General features: G+C 42.4%; 3 protein-coding genes and 1 pseudogene across 6 annotated transcripts in view; 1 reads left to right on the plus strand and 3 right to left on the minus strand.

Moving 5' to 3' along the window:
• The window catches only part of LOC103863945 (anaphase-promoting complex subunit 2), a 31,844-nt gene extending 22,817 nt beyond the window's left edge, over window positions 1–9,027 (plus strand). Inside the window, exons 1-16 of one of the 3 annotated variants that reach the window (XM_009141708.3) lie at window positions 4,818–5,266; window positions 5,381–5,452; window positions 5,555–5,774; window positions 5,934–6,166; window positions 6,268–6,339; window positions 6,417–6,661; window positions 6,738–7,154; window positions 7,232–7,433; window positions 7,512–7,614; window positions 7,699–7,781; window positions 7,874–7,993; window positions 8,079–8,167; window positions 8,240–8,321; window positions 8,410–8,571; window positions 8,656–8,721; window positions 8,798–9,027. In XM_009141708.3, coding sequence (XP_009139956.1) covers window positions 5,054–5,266; window positions 5,381–5,452; window positions 5,555–5,774; window positions 5,934–6,166; window positions 6,268–6,339; window positions 6,417–6,661; window positions 6,738–7,154; window positions 7,232–7,433; window positions 7,512–7,614; window positions 7,699–7,781; window positions 7,874–7,993; window positions 8,079–8,167; window positions 8,240–8,321; window positions 8,410–8,571; window positions 8,656–8,721; window positions 8,798–8,920 — 2,502 coding nt within the window. In that variant the 5' untranslated portion in view covers window positions 4,818–5,053 and the 3' untranslated portion in view covers window positions 8,921–9,027. Of the gene's footprint in view, window positions 1–4,817; window positions 5,267–5,380; window positions 5,453–5,554; window positions 5,775–5,933; window positions 6,167–6,267; window positions 6,340–6,416; window positions 6,662–6,737; window positions 7,155–7,231; window positions 7,615–7,698; window positions 7,782–7,873; window positions 7,994–8,078; window positions 8,168–8,239; window positions 8,322–8,409; window positions 8,572–8,655; window positions 8,722–8,797 lie in introns of those variants that run through there. The other 2 variants (XM_033290603.1, XM_033290602.1) reach the window with 2 other exon arrangements.
• LOC103863943 (probable zinc transporter protein DDB_G0291141) lies at window positions 140–2,991 on the minus strand. 2 transcript variants are annotated; one of them, XM_033290604.1, is made up of 2 exons: window positions 461–2,991; window positions 140–360 (listed from the first exon to the last, which is right to left on the minus strand). In XM_033290604.1, the coding sequence occupies exons 1-2, from the start codon at window positions 2,735–2,737 to the stop codon at window positions 334–336; spliced, it is 2,304 nt and encodes a 767-aa protein (XP_033146495.1). In that variant the 5' UTR covers window positions 2,738–2,991; the 3' UTR covers window positions 140–333. The 2 variants fall into 2 exon arrangements, with proteins under 2 accessions (XP_033146495.1, XP_009139954.1); XM_009141706.3 differs by having other exon boundaries at window positions 358–2,991.
• Window positions 3,067–4,778, minus strand: LOC103863944 (DNA-directed RNA polymerases II, IV and V subunit 6A). Its single transcript, XM_009141707.3, has 6 exons — window positions 4,604–4,778; window positions 4,165–4,198; window positions 3,924–4,096; window positions 3,527–3,578; window positions 3,370–3,437; window positions 3,067–3,270 (listed from the first exon to the last, which is right to left on the minus strand). Exons 1-6 carry the CDS (start codon window positions 4,639–4,641, stop codon window positions 3,201–3,203), a joined length of 435 nt encoding a protein of 144 aa, XP_009139955.1. The 5' UTR covers window positions 4,642–4,778; the 3' UTR covers window positions 3,067–3,200.
• Window positions 9,028–13,202: 4,175 nt separating the features above from the next.
• LOC117133337 lies at window positions 13,203–16,277 on the minus strand (annotated as a pseudogene).
• Between the last annotated feature and the right edge of the window lie 8,834 nt (window positions 16,278–25,111).

A 25,111-nucleotide genomic window follows, 5' to 3' on the forward strand; every position in this document is an offset into this window, starting at 1 on the left:
TTATTTTGAAACATTGTGATATGTATTTCTCTCGTTGATTGTCACAGAAGATCCTTCTTTTTTCTGAACAGAATTAAATTTCAAATCATTTGCTTCTGATCTATGTTACTTTTCTATCACTCTCTATATAACCAAAACAGAACACGAAACTTAGAAGTTTATAACAAATACTCAAAGTTTACACTTCACTCTCACTTGCAATGTTGAAAGGATTTAAAAAAAAAAACACTTTGTAATAGCTATAACACCATTGCTTTTACGCATAATGTAACTGCAGAACAGAAGTTTTGAAGTCGGACTTTTTGTTCGATTTACTACACTATTCATATGTGGTCATGTCTTTAATGAAAATCCACAGAACTGCAATGAAACATTTTATTTTGAAACAAGTTTTAGATGTTTATGTGTTCAGTGACAACTCTCAAAACTATATAAATTGCTATGAGTTAACAAATTCAACCTGCAAAGTCAAATCCTTCACTCCTGCATCTTCTAACAAATGCGAGACTTGCAACTTAGTATCCGTCTTATCTGAATCACCTGACACAAGGAGATGGAGAGTAGCCACCACGTCTGAGTTCGTGAAGCTCCATACATGTAGTCTCTGGATACTGCAAACGCCTTTCGTCTTGAGGATGTTCCTCATGGCTTCTCTCAGGTCGTGCTCGTGAGCCTTGGGGACTCTCTGCAGTAGAATCCCTGCAGAGTTTCTGAGCAACGGAATGACTGAAGCGATGATGAGGATGGAGATGAAGATCGAGCTTGCTGGATCTGCAACTAACCATCCCTTGTATTTGATCAAGAGTGTCGAAACCACAACTCCAACACTCCCCATGGTGTCTGCTAAAACATGAAGGAAGATCCCTTCCATGTTATGGTCAATGTGGTGATGCTCCTTGATCTCACCTTTTGCGGGTTTATGATCAGAATGGTGATGATGGCCATGGTCGTTCCCGTGGCTGTGGTTGTCTTCATGATGCTCCTCATGAGTATGGCTATGGGAATGATGATGATGGTCATGGTTGTGGTCATGACTCTCCTCATTTTTGTGATTATGGGAATGATGCTGATGATGATCATGATGCTCTTCATGTTTATGGCTATGGGAATGATGCTGATGATCATCATGATCATGATGCTCCTCATGTTTATGAGACTGGTGGGAGTGAGAATGTGTGCAACCAGATCCTCCACCATGAGCATGATGATGCTCCTCATGGAAAAAGATCAACCCAACAACATTCACAAGAAGCCCACCAATCGAGACAACCAAAAGACTACTAGTAGAAATCTCCTGAGGATCCAAGATCCTCTCAATCGACTCAAGCACAATGAGAGCTCCAACAAGAACAAGAAACACCGCGTTAACATAACCAGAAAGCACCTCGAATCTCCCACGACCATAGTTGAACTGATGGTTAGCAGGAAGACGAGAGATATAAGAAGCATACAACCCAATCGCCAAAGCAGCACAATCAAACAACATGTGACAAGCATCCGAGATAAGTCCAAGACTATTGCTCATGAAACCCGCCACAAACTCAACAACCATATACGCAGTGTTGATCAGAAGAAAAAGCGCAATCTTTCTAGACTTCTTCTCACTCAAAATATGACGGATAGGTTTCATAAACACGGCGGAGAACGACTCAGGAGATTCCATCCCAATCTCTTGATAATCCGAAGAGTCTAACTCTCTAACCGCAACGTAAAGCAAGAAACCACACAGCAACAGTCCCCAAAGAGAAAGCTCGGGAAAGTAGAAGAGCTCCAAAACAATAGTGCAAAGAAACGTAACGAGAAACTCCCTCTCAGAGTCTTTCTTCAACTTATCGTCGTTGTAACTCTCACTCAAGAGTACTCCGAACACAACAGTGTTAGCTAAAGGCCAACCTAGATTCCCAAAGGAGACACCAGCTTCATCACTTTCAACAAAGCTCCAGAGAGCAAGCGGGAACAGCAACACGGTGGTTAGAAACAAGGTTATCAAACGAACCCGTTTCTGATCAAGCTGTTTGATCTCGACCCAGTTCATGGAAACCTTCTCGTAGCAGCCTAAGAAGCCAGATAGAAACGGAAGCAGCATAGGCCATATTCTCAAGCAGTTCTGTAGAGACGACGAGGAGAAAGGGAAGCAGTCTACACGATCCCAGCTGATCGATAACAGCAACAGCCCAGCGAACAAAATGCAAAACCCACGAACCTTGGATGATCCATGATCGCCTGACAAGACTCTGGCGGAGACTGTGCCGGAGAGCTCGGCCAAGATCATAGCGGCTGCGCTGCAGTAGCGGAGAGCTTGGAATCGGAGGAGGAAGACGACCGCTAGAAACACCGATTTCGCGAGTATGAGCTTCGTTTGAGATAAGGTGATCGAGAAGGCGGTGCGGTTGTGGCGGAGGAACGAGTCTTTCTTGGAGGGAGAGAAGAGAGTGAAGGCGAGAGAGAAGAGGAACGAGAGGAGGGAGACGAGGAAGGTGAAAGGGAAGAGAGAGAAGGAAGGGGAAGAGCGGAGGAAGGGGAGGAGAGAGTAGAGGGATCGTAAAGAGAAGAGGATGAGGAGGAGAAATGAGATTGAGGATCTAGTGGTTCCATGGATCGATCTGGTTCGGGTTTTGGAAGGGGTTGGTGTTGGAGTGTATGGGAACGAAGGGTAAGCTCTTCCGATTGATCGGGCAGGCAATGAAAGACGATTTGGTCGATGTTGTTGGTGATGATTGTGGTGGTGGTCCGCCATTGTTGAAGCTGGAGTTTGACTCTACTGCTCTGAGTCGCCGGGAGAGTTTCAGGAAGCTGTACTTCTGATTCGGTGGGTTTAATCTCTATACCGTTTGGTTTTAAGTTAACCGAATATAACCGGAACAAAAAATTTAAAAGTTAACCAAAAACCAAAATTCAATTTTGAACTCGAATTGTTTGCATTATGTTATAGATGTAACGACCAAGTTAAGTTGTACATAACACGTTTGTAATATAGGCACTAGCCGACAATATTTTGAATATACTAGTTGCTAATCAGATGTCTTTATATTTCCGGTTCACTTTTCCTCCATTGTCGGTTATGGCAAAAAGTAAACATGCCGGTTAACTACATTTTAACTTTGGAGCAACATAGCAGAGAATTCATCAACCGTCATCATAAGTTAACGAGCTTCTTGCACAATACATATTAATATTTGGGTAATATAACAAGATTTATATCAATCACCACCAACTTGACGTTTCCACGAGTCTTCAACGATCAATTCATCAACTCCCCATTCCTCAAAACTAATTCAGAATCATTATAAACACAACAAAAGAAACATATGTCAAGTGAACAAAGTGAAGAATCATCATCAATATAATGACTAACGTGTAAAAACTCACCTCCCATCAGGTAGGTAACGTCTAATAGTGAAGGGTATCTTCCTTTGCCTCAGCTCCTTCATAGCAATCTTATACGCCAATATCATAAAAGTTTAGCACAAAGGTCCAGAACAAACAAGGATAAAGAAAAAGTGAGTCCAAGTAAAGTAGTAAGCACCTCAAGTGGGTCAGTCTCACCCTCAAGCTCAACCATGACAGGAGCATTCATGCTGTATCAGCCAAAAAAAACAGCAGCATAAAGAATCAAACTTCTCGATCCAACTTAACGGTTATACGAAACAGAACAAAGATTGATCTCAGCTGAATAGAGTGCCCTCATCGAGCTTTTACACCACATGATGATAAATTATTAACAAACTTAAGATATGAGGTGAAGGGTAAGTAAGTGAGTGAGTGCCCATTAAAAGAATCAACATTATCAAACCTATTTAACGACAATATATGACATGGAACAAAGACTGTCATGAGTTGTATTAATAAGTACCCCTCATCAAGTTCTATAACTTGAGTGAGAGACATGAAGCAATAGCAACAGAAGAAGGGCAGAAGCAGACCTAATCTGCAGAGCACGAGTGCCGAGGATGCGTGCACGTTCATACTTGGTCATAAACTTGGAAGTTTTCCGAGGACGTTGTACAGGTTCTGTCTCGACCTTGTCTTCTGTTTCAAGAGGCTCTCCATTGATATCGTCGTTATCCTTCATATCAGCATCTTCATCTATTCCTTCCTACTCATAAAAAAATAACTAATCAGAAACTAGCTGGCAATATCCAAGGAAGAAAATTTCCAACTTACTTCAATCTCAGGCTCCGCTGGCTCATCCTCATAACTGCAGGAAAGAAAAGAAAAAAAAAGAGCCAAGACAAACATTAACAAATTGAACCACCAAATGAAAACAACATGATAAATGGGGTTTAACCATAGCATCAAAACTTAGCAACCTGTAAACTTTATCTTTTGTAAAGAACACTAAAAGTATCTCTGTGAATCAAGAGCTCTAAAAAAAATTTAGCAGTCGCAAAAATAGCCTCTTTATATATCAACCGGCATTCAATTGAAACAAAAAAAGTTCATCGAATAAGCCAATGGACAAGTTTCAATATTGACGATAACTAATCTAATTTCTCTCAGAAGTTTACAATTCTTCGAGGAGAAAACTGAACCCTTTGAAATCGAGCGAGACCTAGTACAAGCATAGGAAACCGATAGAGGGGGAGAGAGAAAGAGAGGATACCCCAAGTCATCAACTTCGTTATAATCATCGTCCGCCATTGAAATCGCTTTAGAGATTGCACAAACCGTAAACCCTAAAGAGCTGTTGCAGAGAATAATAGAAGGAGGAAGAGTTATTGCAATTTTATATTTCCGGTTTTACTAATCCGGCGGTTTTACTTATCCGGCTTTATGCATAACCGGTTCTTTCGGATCATTTTCGTCCAAGCCCAACATAGGCCTGCATAGTTCGTTATTTAAAATGGTTAAGCCGATGATTGATTTGCGGTTCGTTTCGGTTTAGACGTTGGTTTCTGACAAAATGACTGAAAATTCGATCTATTTATTGAATTGATTGATTCAAATTGGGCACCGAATCAATACTTGTTTCGATGGGACTGATCAAAATAGAGTCTTGCTTCGGTGAAACATCCTTAATTCGCGAAGACGGGAGCTGTGTAGTTAAAAAAAGATGCAACTTTTCGAGTACAATCTAGAGACTCTATCGGACGATGCGATTCGGGAAATTACAGAAAGCTACGATGGGTTTTTCACCACCGTGGAGTCTCTCATTGCCGGCGCCGGAGACTTCGCAGTCGAGAAGGAGTTCGTGTCTCATGTTTCTACTCTCTGCAACTACGGCCTTGATTCTCTTGTTTGTGACCACTTTCTAAGATCACTCGAGGTAGTATAAAATTTCCTTGTTTGATTCTACTCTGTGCTTCCCGGTTTCTTAACTTAGTGCTGTATGGTTCTTGTCTTGTGATGATCTTTTATGCGGACACTTGTTTTGTTTCAGCAAGCTTTCGACAAGAGTGGTGCATCGAGTTTTGGGCATCATTTTGATGATTACAGCGATAAGAACCATACTGTAAGTAGATACGATGCTTGGTGGATGCCTAAATATTCTGAGATTGACAGTTTTCGTTTTTTTTTAATTTCGTAAGACTAAAAGTAGATGCTTTTCGGACAGGATTGCGGAGAAGAGGTTCACCAATTGTTGTCCAAAGCTTTGGAAGAAATATCTACAGAGAAGCAGTATAATGAGAAGTGTATATCCATGGTTGTTCATGCTTTGCAGTCGTTTAAAGAAAAAAGACTGAGCTCAGATGCTGAAAGAGCTCAAATTTTTTCGAGATTCCAGTCAATGTTGTCTTCTACTTTGATGACTACTCTCCCTCAGCATTTTCCTGGTATAAACATCTTTCCATGGCTTCTTTTTTTTTGTTGATTTTCGATGAAACAACCATTGGGGGCAGTAGTGATCCTTCCTGATATCTCTTCCACTTGTTTTTGACCATGTTCAGTTATTACTCTCATGAATTTCCTCTCTTTATTATGTATGTTGTTAGAAATACTCCACTGCTATTTTAAGGAAAAGCTGGAGGAGCTAAGCACAATCATGGATGAAGATGACGCCCAACAACTCGAGAGTGATGGCATGGATTTGGATGTTGATGAAGGATATTCAAGACATGATGAGTTTGTGAAGAACATTGGGAAGGTGGTCTGTGACCTTAGAAGCCTTGGTTTCACTTCTATGGCTGAAAACGCTTATGCTTCCGCAATCTTTTTGCTTCTCAAGGTACTTTTATGCATCTGCATCAGTGAGACTTATAAACACTGTATGTGTAGTCAGTATAAATGTAACGTGTGTCCTGTTTGGCAATGTGTATATATCTCCAGTCGAAAGTGCATGATCTGGCTGGTGATGATTACAGGACTTCTGTTTTGGGACCAATAAAAGAATGGATTCAGGTACGCTTAGATTCTCACTGTGCCATTAGACTATTTGGGTTATTCGGCGATTCCTGACATTTTATTTCTCTTTCCAGACAGTCCCTCTTCAGTTCCTCAGTGCGCTTCTTTGTTATATTGGTGATTCCATAAGTTATGATACCACAGCATGTGGCCTTACCTCTCCTCTGGATTGTTGTCCTTCTCCAAGCTTTTCCAAAGTTGTGACTCCTTCCCAAGGAATTGGAAGGTGGAAATTACTACTTGAATATTTTGCGTATGAGACATTGCAAGATTTAAGGATAGCGAAACTATTTGAGATCATTGTTGATTATCCTGAGAGGTATTTCGTATTTCTTTTATCCCCACAAGTTGCAAAAAAGTCTGCATCTCTGATGGAAACTTTGTTCATGCAACAGTTCTCCTGCTATTGAGGACTTGAAGCAGTGTCTGGAATATACCCGACAGCACTCTAAGCTAGTCGAATCTTTTATCTCGTCGCTGAAATATCGTTTGCTCACTGCTGGTGCGTCAACAAATGATATATTCCATCAGTATGTGTTGACCATTAAAGCCTTTAGAGCAATAGACCCATCTGGTGTGTTTCTGGAACCAGTGGCTGAGCCAATCAGAGACTATTTACGCGGACGGAAAGACACCATTAAATGTATTGTCACTATGCTCACGGATGGAAGCGGAGGGAATAGAAATGGTTCCGGAAACCCTGGGGATAGTCTTCTTGAAGAGTTGATGAGGGATGAAGAAAATCAAGAGAATGTTGGGTTTGATGATGATTTTCACACCGATGATAAGCAAGCCTGGATCAATGCATCTCGGTATCCTTTCTGTTGAATATTATCTTGTTCTATCATCTTCCGTGGCATTGGATTTGTCTGACCTGCTTTGTCTTCAGATGGGAACCGGACCCTCTCGAGGCTGGTCCTTCAAAAGGTAGCCTCAGTGAGAGGAAAGTAGACATACTTGGAATGCTTGTTGATATAATTGGATCTAGTGAGCAACTAGTGAACGAGTATCGTGTCATGCTCGCTGAGAAGCTTCTCAACAAGATTGATTATGACATTGAAACTGAGATACGCACTGTCGAGCTTCTTAAGGTAAACTCCATTTCTTTTTTCACTCTTGAGTTTTATCTAGCCAAACTATTGGTCTATTTTCTCCATTGTTGCCAACAGATACATTTTGGAGAAGCTAGTATGCAAAGATGTGAGATAATGCTGAACGACCTGATTGATTCCAAGAGAGTGAACACTAACATTAAAAAGACATCTCAAACAGGTTATATTTCTAACTTGTTCTCAATTTTACCCATGCAATGTGGATTCCTGTTTGAATATTATATGTGTTCATCCTTGTCTTTAGGCGCTGAGGTAGTAGAGAGTGAGCTGTCTGTTGATATTCTTACCTCAAAAATACTTTCAACAAACTTCTGGCCACCAATTCAGGTACTCATATATTCTTCATTCTGATTTTTCATCCATATATGTTAAATAAATATAATTGCTTCCATTTACTTGATTGGAGGAGGATTTTTCAGGATGAGCCTCTAGAGTTACCTGCTCCTATTGACAAGCTGCTATCAGATTATGCCAATCGATATCACGAAATCAAGACCCCTCGTAAACTACTTTGGAAGAAAAATCTTGGCACTGTCAAGGTATGATTCATGTTTTGTTTTGATTACCAGAGAAAGCAGATACTGAAAAATGTAATCTCTTTGAAACGGTTTGGATGAATTTCAGTTGGAGTTGCAATTTGAAGACAGGGCTATGCAGTTCACAGTTTCCCCCACACATGCAGCCATTATCATGCAATTTCAAGAAAAGAAAATGTAACTTTCGTGAATCAACCATTTTGAATAATTTCTTCTTCCAATGTTACTAAAATCGTGTATATCTTTCAGTTGGACCTCTATAGATCTTGCTGCAGCCATTGGGATACCCATTGACCTATTAAACCGAAGAGTAAACTTCTGGATAAGCCAGGTACATTTTGTGGATGTAGTCTCATGCTTGAAGTTTATAAGCCATTCGTTTGAAGAAATAGCTACCTAATAAAGTTTTGTGAACTTAGGGAGTTTTGAGAGAGTCAAATGCCAATGTGTTTACACTTGTTGAGTCCATGACTAATTCTGGAAAGAACGAAAGCGAGGAGATTTTGGCGAGTGATGAAGAGAGTGAAAGATCGATAGCCTATGTGGAAGACCAGCTTCGCAAAGAAACGACAATATACAAGGTATTAATGATGCTTAAGGGCAAATTTTATTCTACTTATCATTTTGCCTAAAAATCTAAACAAATTCTCAACAATGTTTTTCAGAACTTCATTATGGCAATGCTCACAAATGGTAGCATGGCAGTAGATGGGATCCATAACAGACTCAAGGTATGTACAATCAAAAGGCATCAAACCTCTTCTCACATTGAATTTACAAGTTTGTTTTGTTTTCTTTGCTTTGTAGATGTTCTATGTAGCTGATCCTGCTTATGACAAGTCACTGCAACAGCTTCAGAGCTTTCTTTCTCGGTTAGTCGCTGAAGAGAAACTAGAGTTGAGAGATGGAATGTATTTGCTAAAGAAGTAGTAGAACTATTTTATATTTTGTGTTTATGATGATGAAGTAGTTTTGTCCTTTGTATCAAAAATATCTCGTCGTCCCTTTAATGAGTTCTCTAACATCAAAATCTGAAATCCCGAGCCAAAGAATACAGTGCACCAAGCGACTAAGCTAAGTTCACAAGTGAAACTAGAGAAAAAACTTATTGGTCCAAGCCCTATATTAAAGGTTTGCTCTCATATGTTTTCCTATAAACTCAGTTTCTAAAGTTTGTGAGAACATAACTTTGGTTGCTCTAAAATGCAGCCTTCTTTAACTTTTTACTAGACCTTGACCCACGCGCCCGCGCGGATGTTCGTTTTCGGTTTGAATTGTTCGTTTTCGGTTTAAATTGTTATTATGTTTATTATAGATTATGTAATTGTTATATTAAATATCTTATATTATATGGTGATGTAAAAAAATGTTAATGATGAATTACATTAGTTATTTATATCTAAATGGTTGAAACAGATTTTTTTTTGATGAAATTTGAAATTTATTGATACTGTAAAAAGAATGAACATTTACAAGACTCTAAAGTGCCATTTTATAAGATTTACAAGGCAAATGTTGCAAAAAGAAATTCTATCTAGGCGTTGTCCGAAACAACAAACCATCTCTGCATTAAGCCGGCATTCTTGTGATCAGCCCTGTACCGGAGTGACGTTATTCTGTTTCGTATCGCCTTGTCAATAATACGAACCAACTGATCCACACTGCGAAAACCCGCCTGATGTCTCCTCCCATTTCTTCTCTCCAGATATGATAGATGGTTGTTTGAAACACCATTTTGAGCAGAATCTTATCCATGACCTGCAGGTTATTCTCAGACACAAACTGCAGAGTTATTGTCCAATCTGGATCAGTCCTACTCCCACTCAATCTATTTGCCAGCTTATCCCAGATAGTAAATGAGTACGGACAAGCAAAAAAGACATGATCACGGGTCTCATCTGGCTCTCCACACAGCATACAACCTTGCTGCAACCCCCAAACTCTCATTCTGTCACCAGTAGCTAATCTGTTCTTAACAGCCAACCAGACTATAAAGGAGAACCTTGGAACTCCTTGAGCAAACCAAACACTTTTACTCCAAAAAACTGTTGGTTTTCTTTCTCTGATCTGTTCCCATGTTTTTGCCGAAGAGAAACAAGGCTTATAGGATTCATCAGAATGCCTCCATAGCATAACATCGCTGCCTCTGTTGATGTCTGGAACTGGCTCTCTCTGAATGCGAGAGTGCAAGTCATGAAACTGGCGACTTCGATGCCCTCGTACGCTCCAACTCGACTGTGTAACAGCTTCACACACCCGTGCAGAACGAGGAACTCCAAGATAGCATGTTACAATAGATCCCGTGATGTCTATGAGTCTCCCTATTTGTAGCCAATCATCAAACCAGAAAAACGCCGTGCGTCCATCATTTACCTCTATCCGTAGAAACTGGTAGACAAGTGGTCTTAGCTTCAGAAAATAGTAATTTTCTCCATATCCACGACCCCCTTTGATCCTCTTTTACATCCCAAAATGAATTCTGCCGAAGTAAGTACTGCTGTATCCAAGAGACCCAGAGGGAACTTGTTCTCGATAGGATCCTCCAAATTAAACTCATAGCAAACACTTTCGACGAGTCCCGAAGCTTCCTTATTCCTAGTCCTCCTTCTTCTTTGGGACAGCAGAGATCATCCCACGCCACCTTAGCCTTGTGAGTCTGATTTGGTGATCCGGACCAGAGGAAAGCACTACACATGCTCTCTATCTCATCTAGACAAGCTTTGGGGAGGATGAACGCTTGACTCCAAAAATTAACAATGCTTGCAATGACAGATTTGATCAATTGAAGCCTGCCTGCATAGGATAGACATTTGTTCCTCCAAGACAGCATTCTTCCACGTACCTTGTCCAGTAAAGGCGCATAGTCTTGTTTAGACAGAGCTTTTGTAGTTAAAGGCATGCCCAAATACTTCACAGGCAAGCAACCAATCTTAATACCAATCCTCTCTGCATCCTCTAGCATAGGAGAGACACTGCCCCCGGTTGCAAATACTGATGATTTAGTGGCATTGATGTACAGACCCGAGATATTAGCAAACTGCTCCATTACTTCCAAGATACCCCTTAATGAACTGAGAGAGCCATCGCTGAAAACTAGGATGTCATCGGCGAAGCTGAGATGTGTGAGCCTCACTTCCCGACATTGCGGGTGGTAATCAAACTTCCTTGTCGCTGCAGCCTTATTCAACATCTTCGAGAGAATATTATTTAAGATAACATACAGGTACGGAGAAAGGGAACAACCCTGTCTGATACCTCTAGCGCTGGTAAAGAAGCCTTCCAAGCTACCATTCACTGAGACTGAGAAAGCCGCTGTAGAGATACATACCCTTATCCAGAGAATAAACTGCGCAGGCAGACCCATCGCTCGCAACACAGACGTGATAAATGACCATTTAACCGTGTCAAATGCCTTGGAGATGTCAAACTTAACGGCAGCTCTATTGGAATTTGATTGCTTATGATACCCATTAACAAGCTCAGAAGCTAGCAGAACGTTTTCCAGCAGCAACCTCCCTTTGATAAACGCACTCTGATTCTGTTCAATAGCCTCGGGGAGAATAGTCTTAAGCCGACGAGCGAGCACTTTCGAGATAACCTTATAGAGAAAGTTACAGCATGCTATAGGTCTATAATCTCTCATGGTCTGTGCCTCCTCTGTCTTCGGGATGAGTGAAAGGATAGTAGCATTAACTCCAGTGGGTAAGAATCCAAATATAAAGAAGGATTGCACTGAGATGATGAACTCTGCTCCTACAACAGGCCAAGCCGCTACAAAGAATTCCTTGGTGAACCCGTCTGGCCCTGATACCTTGTCGTTCGGCAGAGCTTGCAGTGCAGAGATGATCTCCTCAGCGGAAACAGGGGCTACCAGCCCCGCAGCAGAGCCTTCAGAGCATCGATAGGTTAGTAAATCTTGCAGGAAGGGAAGGGAATCTTCTTCGGTGCCCTGATCTTGTACTTGTAAAATTTCTGAAAGTACATGACCGCTTCCTTCTTGATATCTGCAAGGTCTGTGAGTGTTTCTCCAGCTTCATTAACCAGACTTTTGATGGTATTTTTTGATGATCTTGTCTGAACAGCTCGGTGGAAGAATACCGTATTCTGATCTCCTGCACCCAGCCACCTGACACAAGACTTTTGTCGAAAGAATTTTTCCTCAATGGCTGCCAATTTGTTCCATCTTTCAGTTGCCTCTGCTGCTGCTGCTGCAAAGGTTGCAGGAGATGGTTGAAACAGATTTTTGTTAGTCATATAGTTTGTGTGTGGTAGTTTGTTAATTTTATAGTCAATAAATAAATATTTGATAAATTACTATACTCATTCACTTGCATGAGGTAAAATATTATGTTTTAATATTTATAAATGCATAAGTACATATTTGATTATTAACATTATTTAGTTATAGATAAAATATAGTTTGACAGAATTTATGTATATCATTAAAATCGATCTCCATGGTTTTAAAAAATATGTACATATTTAGAACCTAAATTCGATAATATATAGTTGTAATCCGAATATATATCTAATCTATTATATGGGCTTATAAATTGCTGATGATAAACATTTAAGAGAAAAAGTTTAATAAAAAAAGTCCAATTAGATATCTAACAACTTTACGCAGGAAAAAAACCAGTTAGAAGACCAAAAAAAAACTCTCTCATCGAAAGAAAAGCCAAACAGAGGGATATATTCGGCGAGTTCAACAGGAGAAGCTCAGACGGTTTATTAGGGATTTTGAATTAGAAGATGTTATGAATGGATTAATGGACAGTATCAAGGTACAAATTTCTCTGTATACGGTTTTTAAAGATCAATTCGTTATACTCTGTTTTAGATTAACGCAATGTATTTTTGTGTCTCCTGTTCATAGTTTTCTTGATTGAGTACGAAATCGAGACATAGCCGAAGCAAAAGTGAACATGCAATACATCAATTGAAGAAACGTCGGATGCGGCTGTGGTGATGTTTTGTGATAAGAGTTGAGTTATAATTGTGATCGAGATCGAGAGGAGAGCAGATCCGTAAACACCAAAGGGGAAGCCGACATGAAAAAAAAAAAGATAAGTTCTTTATTATTCATACTCAAAATACCTGTGAGTTGTAAAGTACTTAGAGATTGTTTAGATTGCTTGATTTTTATATACCCTTGTAAAGATAATAAGATGATTGATATTAGTAAAGTAAACGTCTTCACTGAGATTTTTTATTTACTTGAACATAATATATCGTTTGCAGGTAATAGAATTCAGTTTTTTGAAGATATTCTCAAAGATTACAATGAAGCTGACGACAGAGCAGGTTAAAAAGGGTCAAGGTTAGTAAATTCTTGCTGAAGTTAAGTTATTAGACAGATTGGTTATCGGTTAGGTCATAAGATTAAATGAATATAGGACATATAGTATTGTTCTTGCGATCGTGTCAATAGTTATAGTTATTTGTTTCCTTTGAACTTGATCTCATAATTGATAAATTGCATGTTGTTTGGATGATTGTGTTATGACCAACTTACTTAATAGCAACAACAACGTCTAAAATAATAGATAGTTGTAAAACTCATTCTTTGAGCTAAAAAAACACCAGAAAATAATAAGAAAAATGGCTTAGGTTTCAAAATGAATAGCAAATACAGATACTACGCCTATCTTGTTTGTAGACATCTTAAACCTGCATTGGCAAAATTAAGAAAAAAAAAATAACTTATCTGTGTATGTTTGGATCAAAACTAATAGATTATAAGTAAATAAAAACACATTTACCTTGTCAAACATATTCTTCCAGATTAGCAAACACCTCTTTGAATACAACATTTGTAGTTTTCTTTTGAGGTTTACCATCTTTGTCAACAGCTAGAATCTTCAAACCTTTTTTAGAAGTCACCCTAGACACAGCCACGTAGAGTTGTCCGTGTGAAAAACAGGTCTTGGTAGAAAGATACCAACTTCAGATAGGGATTGCCCTTGGCTTTTGTTTATTGTAATAGCAAACGCCACTGCCAATGGCAACTGCCTCCTGCGCATCTTAAAAGGCAGTCGAGTATCTGATGGTGTTATCAACAATCTAGGAATATCTACTAATTTTCCAACCTTTTCTCCAGTTATTATCCTAGCTTGAACCATAAAGTCCATTAGTTGAGTGATATGTAGTCTTGTGCCGTTCATTAACCCAGCAGAATGCTCAATATTTCGCAGAACCATGACAGGACAACCAATCTTCAGTCTAAGACTATGGTTAGGCAAACCAGACACCTTAATAGTGTTAAGAAAATCAGGTCCTAGTGCTTCATTGTTGACTGACCCCGTATCTCTTGGGTCTATACTATCGGCACTTAAGTAAATCTTCTCATCACCTGAAAGCAAAACTCAATCATTAGTACATCTGTTGTATACATCTAAGTAAGAACGAATAAGAATGTAGAATAAATAAATATACCATCCAGCATATCTAGCATGTAGTCATTAATCATATTGACATCTTCATTAGTCGGACATAGGATAGCTCTCTCTTGGAAAAACTTGGCCTCTTTCTTTTCATGTAGAGAAGCAGTATCACCATAAATGGCTGTGCTGATTGCTTCTATAGAATTTTTGGAGTCTGTTATAAGAAACTCTGATGGAATATCGATTTCGGCTTCACCATCATTGGGCTCTGCAAGTTTACCATCCCCAATTTTTAATATCCACTCAGAAAAATCCCTAAGATCGGCAGCCTCTTCTGGTGACAAACCATCCGATAACAAACGCATGTTCTTGGTGAGCTTCAGAACTTTGCAGTGCTCCCAAAGATATGACGAATTCAGAGAAGCCAAAACGATCTCAGCCCTACCAGCTCCATTTATAACAGGAAGAACCTGCCTAAAGTCACCCCCGAAGACAATAACTTTTCCACCAAACGGCTGATTCGCATGCTTTCCAACTATATCAGATAAGCTCCTATCCAAAGCATCAAAACAATGTTTGCCCATCATTGGCGCTTCGTCCCATATAATGAGTGATGATTCTTTGACTAAATTAGCTTGATCAGTTCCAGGCTGCATAGTACATGATGAAAACTCGTCTGGATTTAATGGGATACCAAATCTTGAATGAGCAGTCCTACCTCCTGGTAGTAACAAAGAAGCAATGCCACTTGAAGCAACGTTTAGAACAATATCTCCTTGGCATCGAATAGCTGCAGATAGTAACTTCCAGAGAAAAGTTTTCCCAGTTCCACCAAATCCATAAACAAAAAACATTCCACCATTTCCTTGATTCACAGCAGCAAGAATCTGATCATAAATTTCCTTTTGCTCATCTGTCATTTTAGGAACATCTCTATCAAGAGTCTCTAAAAATGTTTTTCGATCATAGCTGCGTTCATCTACTATCAAGACATTAAAATCCTGAGTACTTGTCTTTGGCAGCTTTGGGTTCTTCGTTAATCTTGGTAGAGACGTACCGTTACGCCTCAACAGCTTCTCAATCTCTAATAAGGCATACTTTTTTTTGTCATTGTCGCTCAACACCAATCCTACCAATAAAAAACTTTATGTATAAGATACATGATCAAAATATATTTGCGGCTTACACATAGGTAAAAAAACTACTTAATCGCGTCCATAGTAATAAGTTCAAACCTGGTCTATTCAAATATTTCCTTCTGTTATGCTCTATATCTTCAGACAAATACTGCCACGTGTTTTCCCATACGACCTCTGGAAGAGACAGAGTGTTACTCATAAGCATAATAACAAACACTTGTCGTAGATCACTTGCAGAGCATTCATAGCTTCTCCTTACAAGATCATCAATGTACTCCTGATCATCATCTAATAATCCACGAGCAAAACAGACATCTTTGTATTCAGGATAGAGAACTCCCTCGTAGGTCTTAATGTCATCATAACTGGTAGGCCCTCTGACAATGTTCAACAATATTCGCAAGAAATAAGCTGCTTCCTATATCCGAGGAGCATAATTTATTCTTCCTAAACAGAAACCTCTTTTCCGCTTCTTCCACTTCTTAGACTTTTTGTCAAAGATATACACTACAAGAAAACACAAGTTTTACGAGCGCAGTTTTCCTCGTGACTTCGTCGTAAAAGCAGTGTTACGAGGAATTAGCGAGGAAACCCGTTTCGTCGTTATACGTTTGTCGTAACGCATATATCCTCGCTAATTCGTCGTAACGTAGCGAGGAAATAATTTCGTCGTAAAAGCTAAGAAGAATATTTCGTCGTAAAGACCACGTAAAGCTTCCACGTAAGGACGTCGCTAAATTTCCTCGTAAATACCTCGAAAGCCATTCCTCGTTAAAGCCACGTAAATAACTCGAAAGTAAATACTCGTAAAGTAAACGTAAATACCTTGATAGCTTTCCTCGTAAAGACCACGTGAATTTTCCACGTTATTTCCTTGTAAACATTTCCTCGTAAAAACCTCGTTAAGCTTCCACGTAAAGAAGTCGCAAAATAACTACGAATTTACTTCGTTTCGTTATTTTACAGAAATAAAAAAAATTATAATTAAAAAAATAATTTAAATAATTTAAATTATTAATAAAATTAAAATTCTAAAAAAATCAAAACCAAAATATTTTATATGTAAATAAGTTTTGAATTCATAATACAAGAACCGAAATTAAAAAGAACTAAGGGTCGTTAATCGCCCGGTAGAATTCATCACTCCTCGCCGTTACATCCGCCTCGGCATGTGAATCGTTGGTTGGTGACTACCCGGCTCACCGAACATCTCTCTGTAATGGGCAGTAAGTCTACCTTTTCGAACCTGAGAAAAAAATTTAATTTTTTAAATTTCGTCAACAGTATATTTTCCAACATTATCCACCTAATCAACACTAAATAACATAAGATCCGTAAACTTATCTAAATTTCCTATACTAACCACCTAATCTACCTAAACTAACCAAATTAGAGAGGAATTAGAGAGGCTTACCATTGCAACGAAATAGGGAGGAAGTGGAGAGGAAGTAGAGAGGAAAGAAAGAGTGAGCATTCCGGGTGTATATATAAGATTACATTCCGTCGCAAATTCCTCGTAATTTTACGACGAATTACAGAGACCCGTGTTTTTTTTACGACGAAACAGCGAGAGATTACAAAAGCCCGCATTTTATTATACGAGGAAGTTACGAGGAATTACAAAGGCCCGTGTTTTTTAGGTACGACGACGTTACGACGATTTTGCTTACGTGGAATTACCGAGGAAAGCTTCCCTATAAATATACCTGTAACTCTCCTTCTCAACCCACACCCAAACTCCCAAATCACACCCTATCTCACTTCATACTCTCAAATCCAATCCTATTCAGATTATAAAAATTAGAGAAAAAAGGAAGAGAAGAAGATATTGGAATTTATGTTGGTGAGACTTAAGTAATATAATTGCTGGAAGTCTTGCCACATGTAAATCCAGTATATTTCTTCTTTTTCTTTTTTTTTCTAGTTTTTACGGTACGAGGTGTTTACGACGATTTTGGTTACGAGGTGTTTACGACGATTCCGTCCTACGTGGAATTAAAGTGGGCCGCGTTCATCATTTACTTTACGTGGTATTTACGACGAATCTTTCCTACGTGGTATTTACGACGAATCTGTCCTACGTGGTATTTACGAGGAATTCGTCGTAAGTTCGGCGTTAACATACGAGGAATTAACGAGTATTCCGTTTAAATCCCTAAAATCCGAAACCCCAAACCCCAAACCATATTCCTTGTCTTCTACTTCATATATTCCAAACCCTATCTTTATTTTCATTCCAAACCACAATTCCTTATTTTCATTCACTCAGAGAGTCTTACGTGGAATTAGCGTGCCCCGCTTTCTTTATTTTTTTAATTTCGTCGTAAACTTGTGGGAACCGAAATTCGCACTGTCGATTTCCGTTTAAATAAGGAAACTAAGAAAACCCTAGTGTCCCAGAGGACCCGGATATCTGTTAATTACCACACGTTAAGCAATCAGAACACGAGAATAACAACGATAAAAATAAGAAATCGAAAAGAGAGCAAAGTAGATCTTATTCCCAATCTGCGTATGAGCGTTACAACAAGGTATAAGCCTGGGCTCGAGAGCTGTCGGCGAGATTCCTAGTTCTAGCAACCCTAAGACGGCTAAACCTAATTGAGTCGCAGCTCGAAATAACAAAAACGGAAAGTTGCCTAAATCGCTCTAAGTGCTAAGTTTTTTCTCCAAAAAGTCCTCCCTCTGCTCCTCGCCTAGGACTCCTTATATACTAGCTCCAAGGTCGGTTTACGCTTTTACTCTTCTGCCCTTAAGCCGTCATAGCATAAAAATGGAGATATTCCATTTTTCCCGATCTTCACAATTATCTTCAAAACTTCCGTATTTATCCGCGGAAACTTGACATTTATCCTTCCTCGCGGGCCAAGCGTGAACCATGCTGTGGTTCACGGGCTTTTGGTTAGGAAAAATCGTAGGATGGGCCTCGAGTCGTGTTTTAGGTCCCTTTGGGCCGTCTTCCGACTCGACACGTTTACTACGAGTTTTTCGCGGTTTCTAATCCGCGAAGTTTGATCGATGAATTAGAATAGCGGGAAACATAGACTGAGCTTGCCACGGTCTTCGGGAGATAGCATTCGAAGGTTTGACGAGAATGCAAGGACTGGTGTCATATCGATGTTCGGAAAGGTTCAATCGCTATACAGCGACCGATCTTTGGCTCGAGCCCGGTCGCTATGTAGCGACCGAGCGAAACGAGTGCTCGGTCGCTACGTAGCGACCGAGCTTCGGCTTGAGCTCGGTCGCTACGTAGCGACCGAGCGGGACGATCGCTCGGTCGCTACGTAGCGACCGAGCGGGACGATCGCTCGGTCGCTACGTAGCGACCGAGCTTTGGCTCGAGCTCGGTCGCTACGTAGCGACCGAGCGGGACGATCGCTCGGTCGCTACGTAGCGACCGAGCTTTGGCTCGAGCTCGGTCGCTACGTAACGACCGAGCGGGACGATCGCTCGGTCGCTACGTAGCGACCGAGCTTGGCTGAGCTCGGTCGCTACGTAGCGACCGAGCGGGACGATCGCTCGGTCGCTACGTAGCGACCGAGCTTTGGCTCGAGCTCGGTTGCTACGTAGCGACCGAGCGGGACGATCGCTCGGTCGCTACGTAGCGACCGAGCTTTGGCTCGAGCTCGGTCGCTACGTAGCGACCGAGCTTCGGCTCGAGCTCGGTCGCTACGTAGCGACCGAGCGGGACGAGCGCTCGGTCGATATGTAGCGACCTGTTTCGAGCTTTCGTCGGACGTCTCGATTCTTTCTTCCGCCAAGCTTTTTCGTAAGGAAGAATCTATTTCGAAAAGTACTCTTCGGAGAAACTCTTATTTTCTTCTTCGAACGTTTTGAATGTTAAATTTGTCGTAACCGTTTTTGACCCCAACAGTTAGCCCCCCAGCCCGTTAGAGTTGTGACTCTAGCGGGCGGATAGATGACTTTGACAAGGTTAAGCGTATTGGACGAAATTTACAGTTAAAACTCCGCGGAAAAAGGTTGTCGAGGCGACATTCCGAACCCATACTTCTATAAGTAGTGAGCTCTTGTCATTCATTTTCTTCACATCTTTCCTCCTTCATTTTCTCCAAAAACTCTCTAGTTTCATAACTTTCCTTTCAACATGTCTTCCTCCCAAGGTGATAAGAAGGATTCCGACGTCGAGATGGGTGAGGCCACCTCTCTGGCTCCGGTTCCAACTTCTCCGGCGGAAGTGCCGGCTTGTGTTACCGGTCATCTTTCTTTCCGAGAGAAACTAGTTCGTCGCCAAGCCGAGAAGGAATTGGCTCAGACTGGCTCCGAGTTTCCGTCTTCCTCCGCGCCGGTCGTTGCCCCGTGTCACGGGACCGGCGTCGCGGCTCTTCCCCCGCAAGTCCTACCTGCGGGATCTTCCACGACTCCGATCCTCGTCGAGGACAAAGAGAAGGCCGCTGACTCTATGCCTCCGCCTCCAGCCAGAAAAGAAATCGTTCTGGCACTGCGTGCTCCTAGCGCTGCCCAGGCTACTCAGCCCAAGAGTCGGAAGAGGAAACTGGCCAAGAGCGGTGACGGGGAGACTTCGCAGCGAGGTGGGTCGATCCTAGCATCGGGACTTCGCGGAAAGGTTTGTTTCTCGTTTGAATTCCCGATCGTCTGTCGTGCATTCTTTTCATGGACTTAGTCTTAAGAATTTTTTTGTTCGCAGTTCATATCGTTGATCGATGGGATGATCAGCGAATGTGGTTCTGAGACCAGTCGTCTTTCCGGGGAGTTGGTGGAGCTTCAGGGCAGATGGTCCGAAACCGAGGCTATGTTGACGGCTGTCGAGGACTCTCACTCTGCGAAAGTGTCAAAGCTCGAGGTTGGGATAGGAGAGCTTGAGAGGGACCTCGGGAAGACGGCGAGTTCCTTGCTTAAGGAAAAGAAGAACAGGAAGGCCAAATCCTTGGAGGTGCGTCGACTCCAGCGTCAGATCGAGAGTGACGCTGGACTAGCGCGCCGCGGGATCCAAGAGGCTACGGATGCCCTTCGTGCGGAGTTTCAGGCTTGCTTGGCGAAGATTTCTGCTTCCCTGGGTTCCCTCGAGCGTATCCGGAGCAGGGATTTCGCTTTGGCGACGATTGAGGGCGGGATGGCCGTGGTTCGGTCGTTCCAAAGTGAGACTCCCCCGACCTTGGAGGCCGAAGAGGCCCGACTGTCCGGCTGCAAGGGAGATATGGCGGCCGAGGATGGCGATTTCGATCTCATCCTGGCCGACCTAAAATCCGCTTGCTTCCTTCCGACGTGTCCAGAAGACCCAGAGGGGAAAAATCCGATGGTCGGAGAGAACGGAAGCGATGCGGCTCCAGGCTCGGACGAGGCGGCGGGTGAAGAGGGAGCGTAAGTTCTGAGGGTGACTTGGGTTAGATCTCTTGCGAGAGATTTGTTTTTTTTTTTATGTCTTTAAGCTTCGGCCTTGAACGGCCTTGTTTGTATTTCGGGACTGGCCGTGTGTGGCTTTGAATCCCTACCGCTCCGCGGTTTTATGGTATGATAATCGGATAACGTTTTTTATGAATTTGTGAATAGTGGGGAGGAAGGTGATGAGTTGTCGTCTCATATCCTTCTTCGATTGTGAAATGTTTTATTCGAGACCTGTTTCGAGAGTTCTTCCGCGAGATGTGAACTCTGCGGGGGCGCTGAAGGTATCGAACGTAAACATAGAGGCGTGGTTTAAGAATCTCTTATCTTTTGATATCATGCCTTTGAGATGTTAAGACCAGTGCGCTGGGTTTAGGGCAAGACCTAGGTTTACTTTCGGTTTAAGGATTGTGCGGTGACTAACCGGCTATCGTTTTTCCTGTCGCGATTTCTTCCTGATTCGTATCGATGTAAAGTCCGCGAAAAGTTCTCGGCTTATACGACTTGTTTGATACGAATCGAGCATCTCTCCGGAGACCGGAAGTGCTAGACCAAAATTTCGGATTTCTTTTATAGCGCTATTATCCTTGTGTCGGATGTAAGAGAGTCATCTCCATGAGATGGCTATGTCTGTTTAGGACGTTTGTGAGTTCGATGTGATCAGCATCGGACTTGGTGGCGTGTGCCGTTGTTTTGATTAATTTGCGCAAAATAAATGTTAATGTGTGCATATATGTGTCTTTTGGCGGAGATTTCGTTTGCTCGGAAGAAACCAATTTTGAGGCATCTTTTGCGACGTCTCGCGATGCTAAAGGTTCGATTCTCCCAAGCGGCCGACCAATTTCCGAAGACCTCGTTGCGATTTCGCGGGTGAGGATGTTTTGATAAGTCGAAAAGACCAAAAGTGCGGTAAGAAGTTTTTCGATTTTTTCGGGAGTATACGAGTATACGTACCCACTCCCCCCTTTTTAATAAGGGAGGACAGCTGAATTTGCCTTTCGGCAAACTGCCTACGTACTCCTTGCGGAGATCAAGCCGTCTCGTAGTTCAGTGATTGCGAGTTGGTTTGTTTAGTGATAGTATTTTTTGAGATGCATCGCATTCCAGGTTCTAGGGATTTTTATGCCCTGCATGTTGGCTATTTCGTAAGAACCTGGTCGGACGACTTTTTCGATTTTATAGGGACCTTCCCAGTTTGCTCCGAGTTTTCCCGCGTTTCGTTCAGCGGTGTTTTGGAAGACTTTGCGAAGGACCAGATCTCCCTGATTGAACCTTCGGTTCCGTACGTTGGAGTTATAGTATCTTGCAGCGGCGTGCTGGTAGTTTTGAATTCGGATGAGCGCTCGATCCCGGCGTTCGTTAATGAGGTCGAGATCGTCCAAGAGCATAGCATTGTTGAGTTCCTCTCGTTCGGGTAAGAACCTTCTTCGAACACCGGGAAATTCTACTTCCGCGGGAATCATGCACTCCGCGCCGTATACCAAGGCGAAGGGAGTTTCTCCCGTTGCTCGCCTTGGGGTGGTACGGTGAGACCAGAGGACTCCCTCGAGTTCGTCGGCCCATCTACCTTTTTTGGCCTCCAAGCGTTTCTTCAGTCCGTCGAGAATGGTCTTGTTGATTGTTTCAGCCTGTCCGTTGCACTGCGGATATCTGGGAGTTGACTTGTTGAGTCGTATCTTCCACTTTTCGCAGAATGCCTCGAATCGGGTGGAAATAAATTGAGACCCGTTATCGGTTACGATTTCGTAAGGAACTCCATGCCTACAGATGATGTTTTTCCATACGAAATTCTCGACTTGGACGTCTTTTATACTTGCGTACGAGTCCGCCTCTACCCATTTTGAGAAGAAATCGGTAAGGACTAGAAGGAAACGCTTTTGCTTTGAATTATGCAGAGGTCCGACAATATCCATGGCCCAGCGCATAAAGGGATAAGGCGACGTGATGGAGGAAAGAACTTCGGCGGGTTGTCGGATAGTTGGCGCATGCCTTTGGCATTTTTCGCATTTTCGTGCGAATTTTTCGCAATCTCCGATCATTGTTGGCCAATAGTACCCGTGGCGTTTAATTTTCACGGCTAGTGATCTTCCGCCGGAATGGTTGCCGCATGAGCCGGAATGTATTTCCTCCATTACTTTCCTCGCCTTTTCCCCTTCCAGGCACGTCAGGAGCGGTCCGGAGAATCTCCACTTGTAGATTTCACCGTCCACTGTTACGTAGCGTGCGGCCTGTGTTCGGATCTTGCGAGCTGACCATTTTTCGGCGGGCAGTTGCCCGTCGATAATGTAGTTTCGAATCGTCTGAAGCCATGGGGTATCACAACCGTAATCGGATTGCTCCGATGGTGGTGGTATCGTAGTCTCTTCTTCCTCGTCGTCTTGACCCTCTATGAGATTGACAACGACTGGGGGTCCGATACTCGGATGTTCGATGAATTCGACCGGAATTACCCTTTTGAGTCCTGGATCGGAACTTGATGCTAAGGCCGCGAGGGCGTCCGCCTGGACATTCTCGGAACGGGGGATCCGGGTAAGGGCGAAACAGTCGAAGTCTTGAGCTAGACCTTGGACCAGTTTGAGGTACGCGTCCATCCGTTCGTCTCTAGCTTCATATTCTCCGCTGAATTGACTGGCCACTAACTGGGAGTCGCAGTAAGCGTGGAGATTGCGTATTTTTAAGCCGTGAGCCAAACGTAGACCTGCGATCAGTGCTTCGTATTCGGCCTCGTTGTTTGAGGCATGGAATTCCAATCTGAACGATTGTTCCAGGATCTCGCTTGTTGGAGATGTGAGGCGGATCCCGACACCCGATCCTTGCTTGGATGAAGATCCGTCGACGTGGAGGAGCCAGGTGGAATTTGGTTCCTCGTTGGTTATTGCTCCCGTTGGAAGTTCGACCAAAAAGTCCGCGAGCACCTGTGATTTTGCGCTCGTCCTTGGTCGGTATTCGATGTCATACTCGCTCAACTCGACCGCCCACTTCGCCAATCGGCCTGATTGACTTGGGCTATGCAAAATTGTCCGTAAGGGAAAAGTCGTGAGGATAACAATCGTGTGGGATTGGAAATATGGTCGTAGTTTTCGGGCTGATGTTACGACCGCGCATGCCAATTTTTCCATCAACGGATACCTAGATTCGGCATCCAGCAAGGTTTTGCTTATGTAAAAAATAGGTTTCTGCTCCCCGCGTTCTTCCCTGATCAGGACTCCGCTTACGGCTGTTGCCGATACCGCGATGTACAAGAACAAAGGCTCTCCTTCCACGGGTTTTGCGAGGACTGGAGGAGTAGCTAAATAATGCTTCAGCTGTTGGAAGGCGTTTTCGCATTCTTCCGTCCATTCGAACTTTTTATTTCCTCGCAGGACGTCGTAGAAGGGCAGGCACTTATCTGTTGATCGTGAGATAAATCGGTTAAGTGCTGCGATTCTGCCGGTCAGTCTTTGGACTTCCCGTTTATTCTTTGGCGAAGCCATCTCGATTAGAGCGTTGATCTGTTTTGGATTTGCTTCGATACCGCGGTTGGTGACCAAGTAGCCGAGGAATTCTCCTGATGCCACGGCGAATCTGCATTTCGTCGGGTTGAGCTTCATGTTATGGGAATTTAGTTGTGCGAAACATTCTTCGAGATGTGACACGTGATCACTTGCTTTGAGGGATTTGACAAGCATGTCGTCGATATAAACTTCCATCGTTTTTCCGAGTTGTTTGGAGAACATTCGGTTCACGAGTCGTTGGTAAGTTGCTCCAGCGTTTTTGAGGCCGAAGGGCATTACCTCATAGCAATAGGTTCCGCGATCGGTAATGAACACAGTCTTCTCACGATCGTCGGGATTCATCCTAATTTGATTATAGCCTGAGAAAGCGTCCATGAAGGATAGGAGTTCGTTGCCCGCCGTCGCTTCTAACAGTCGATCGATATGTGGTAGAGGGAAGCTATCCTTTGGACATGCCTTGTTTAGGTCGGTAAAATCTACGCAAACTCGCCACTTCCCGTTTTTCTTTTTGACTACTACGGGGTTGGCGAGCCAGTCGGGGTACCTTACTTCCGTTATCGACCCAACTTTAAGCAGTTTTTCGACCTCATCGTTTACTGCGGTAGCACGTTCGGGTCCCAGCTTCCGTCTTTTCTGTTTGACGGGTTTGAATGTTGGGTCGATGTTCAGCTCGTGACATGTTATGTTAATGTCGATTCCTGGCATATCTTCCGCAGCCCACGCGAAAGTATTAAGGTTCTTTGT

Source organism: Brassica rapa, chromosome A04, assembly GCF_000309985.2.
Source record: "Brassica rapa cultivar Chiifu-401-42 chromosome A04, CAAS_Brap_v3.01, whole genome shotgun sequence".
In the NCBI taxonomy this organism is placed as follows: Eukaryota; Viridiplantae; Streptophyta; class Magnoliopsida; order Brassicales; family Brassicaceae; genus Brassica; species Brassica rapa.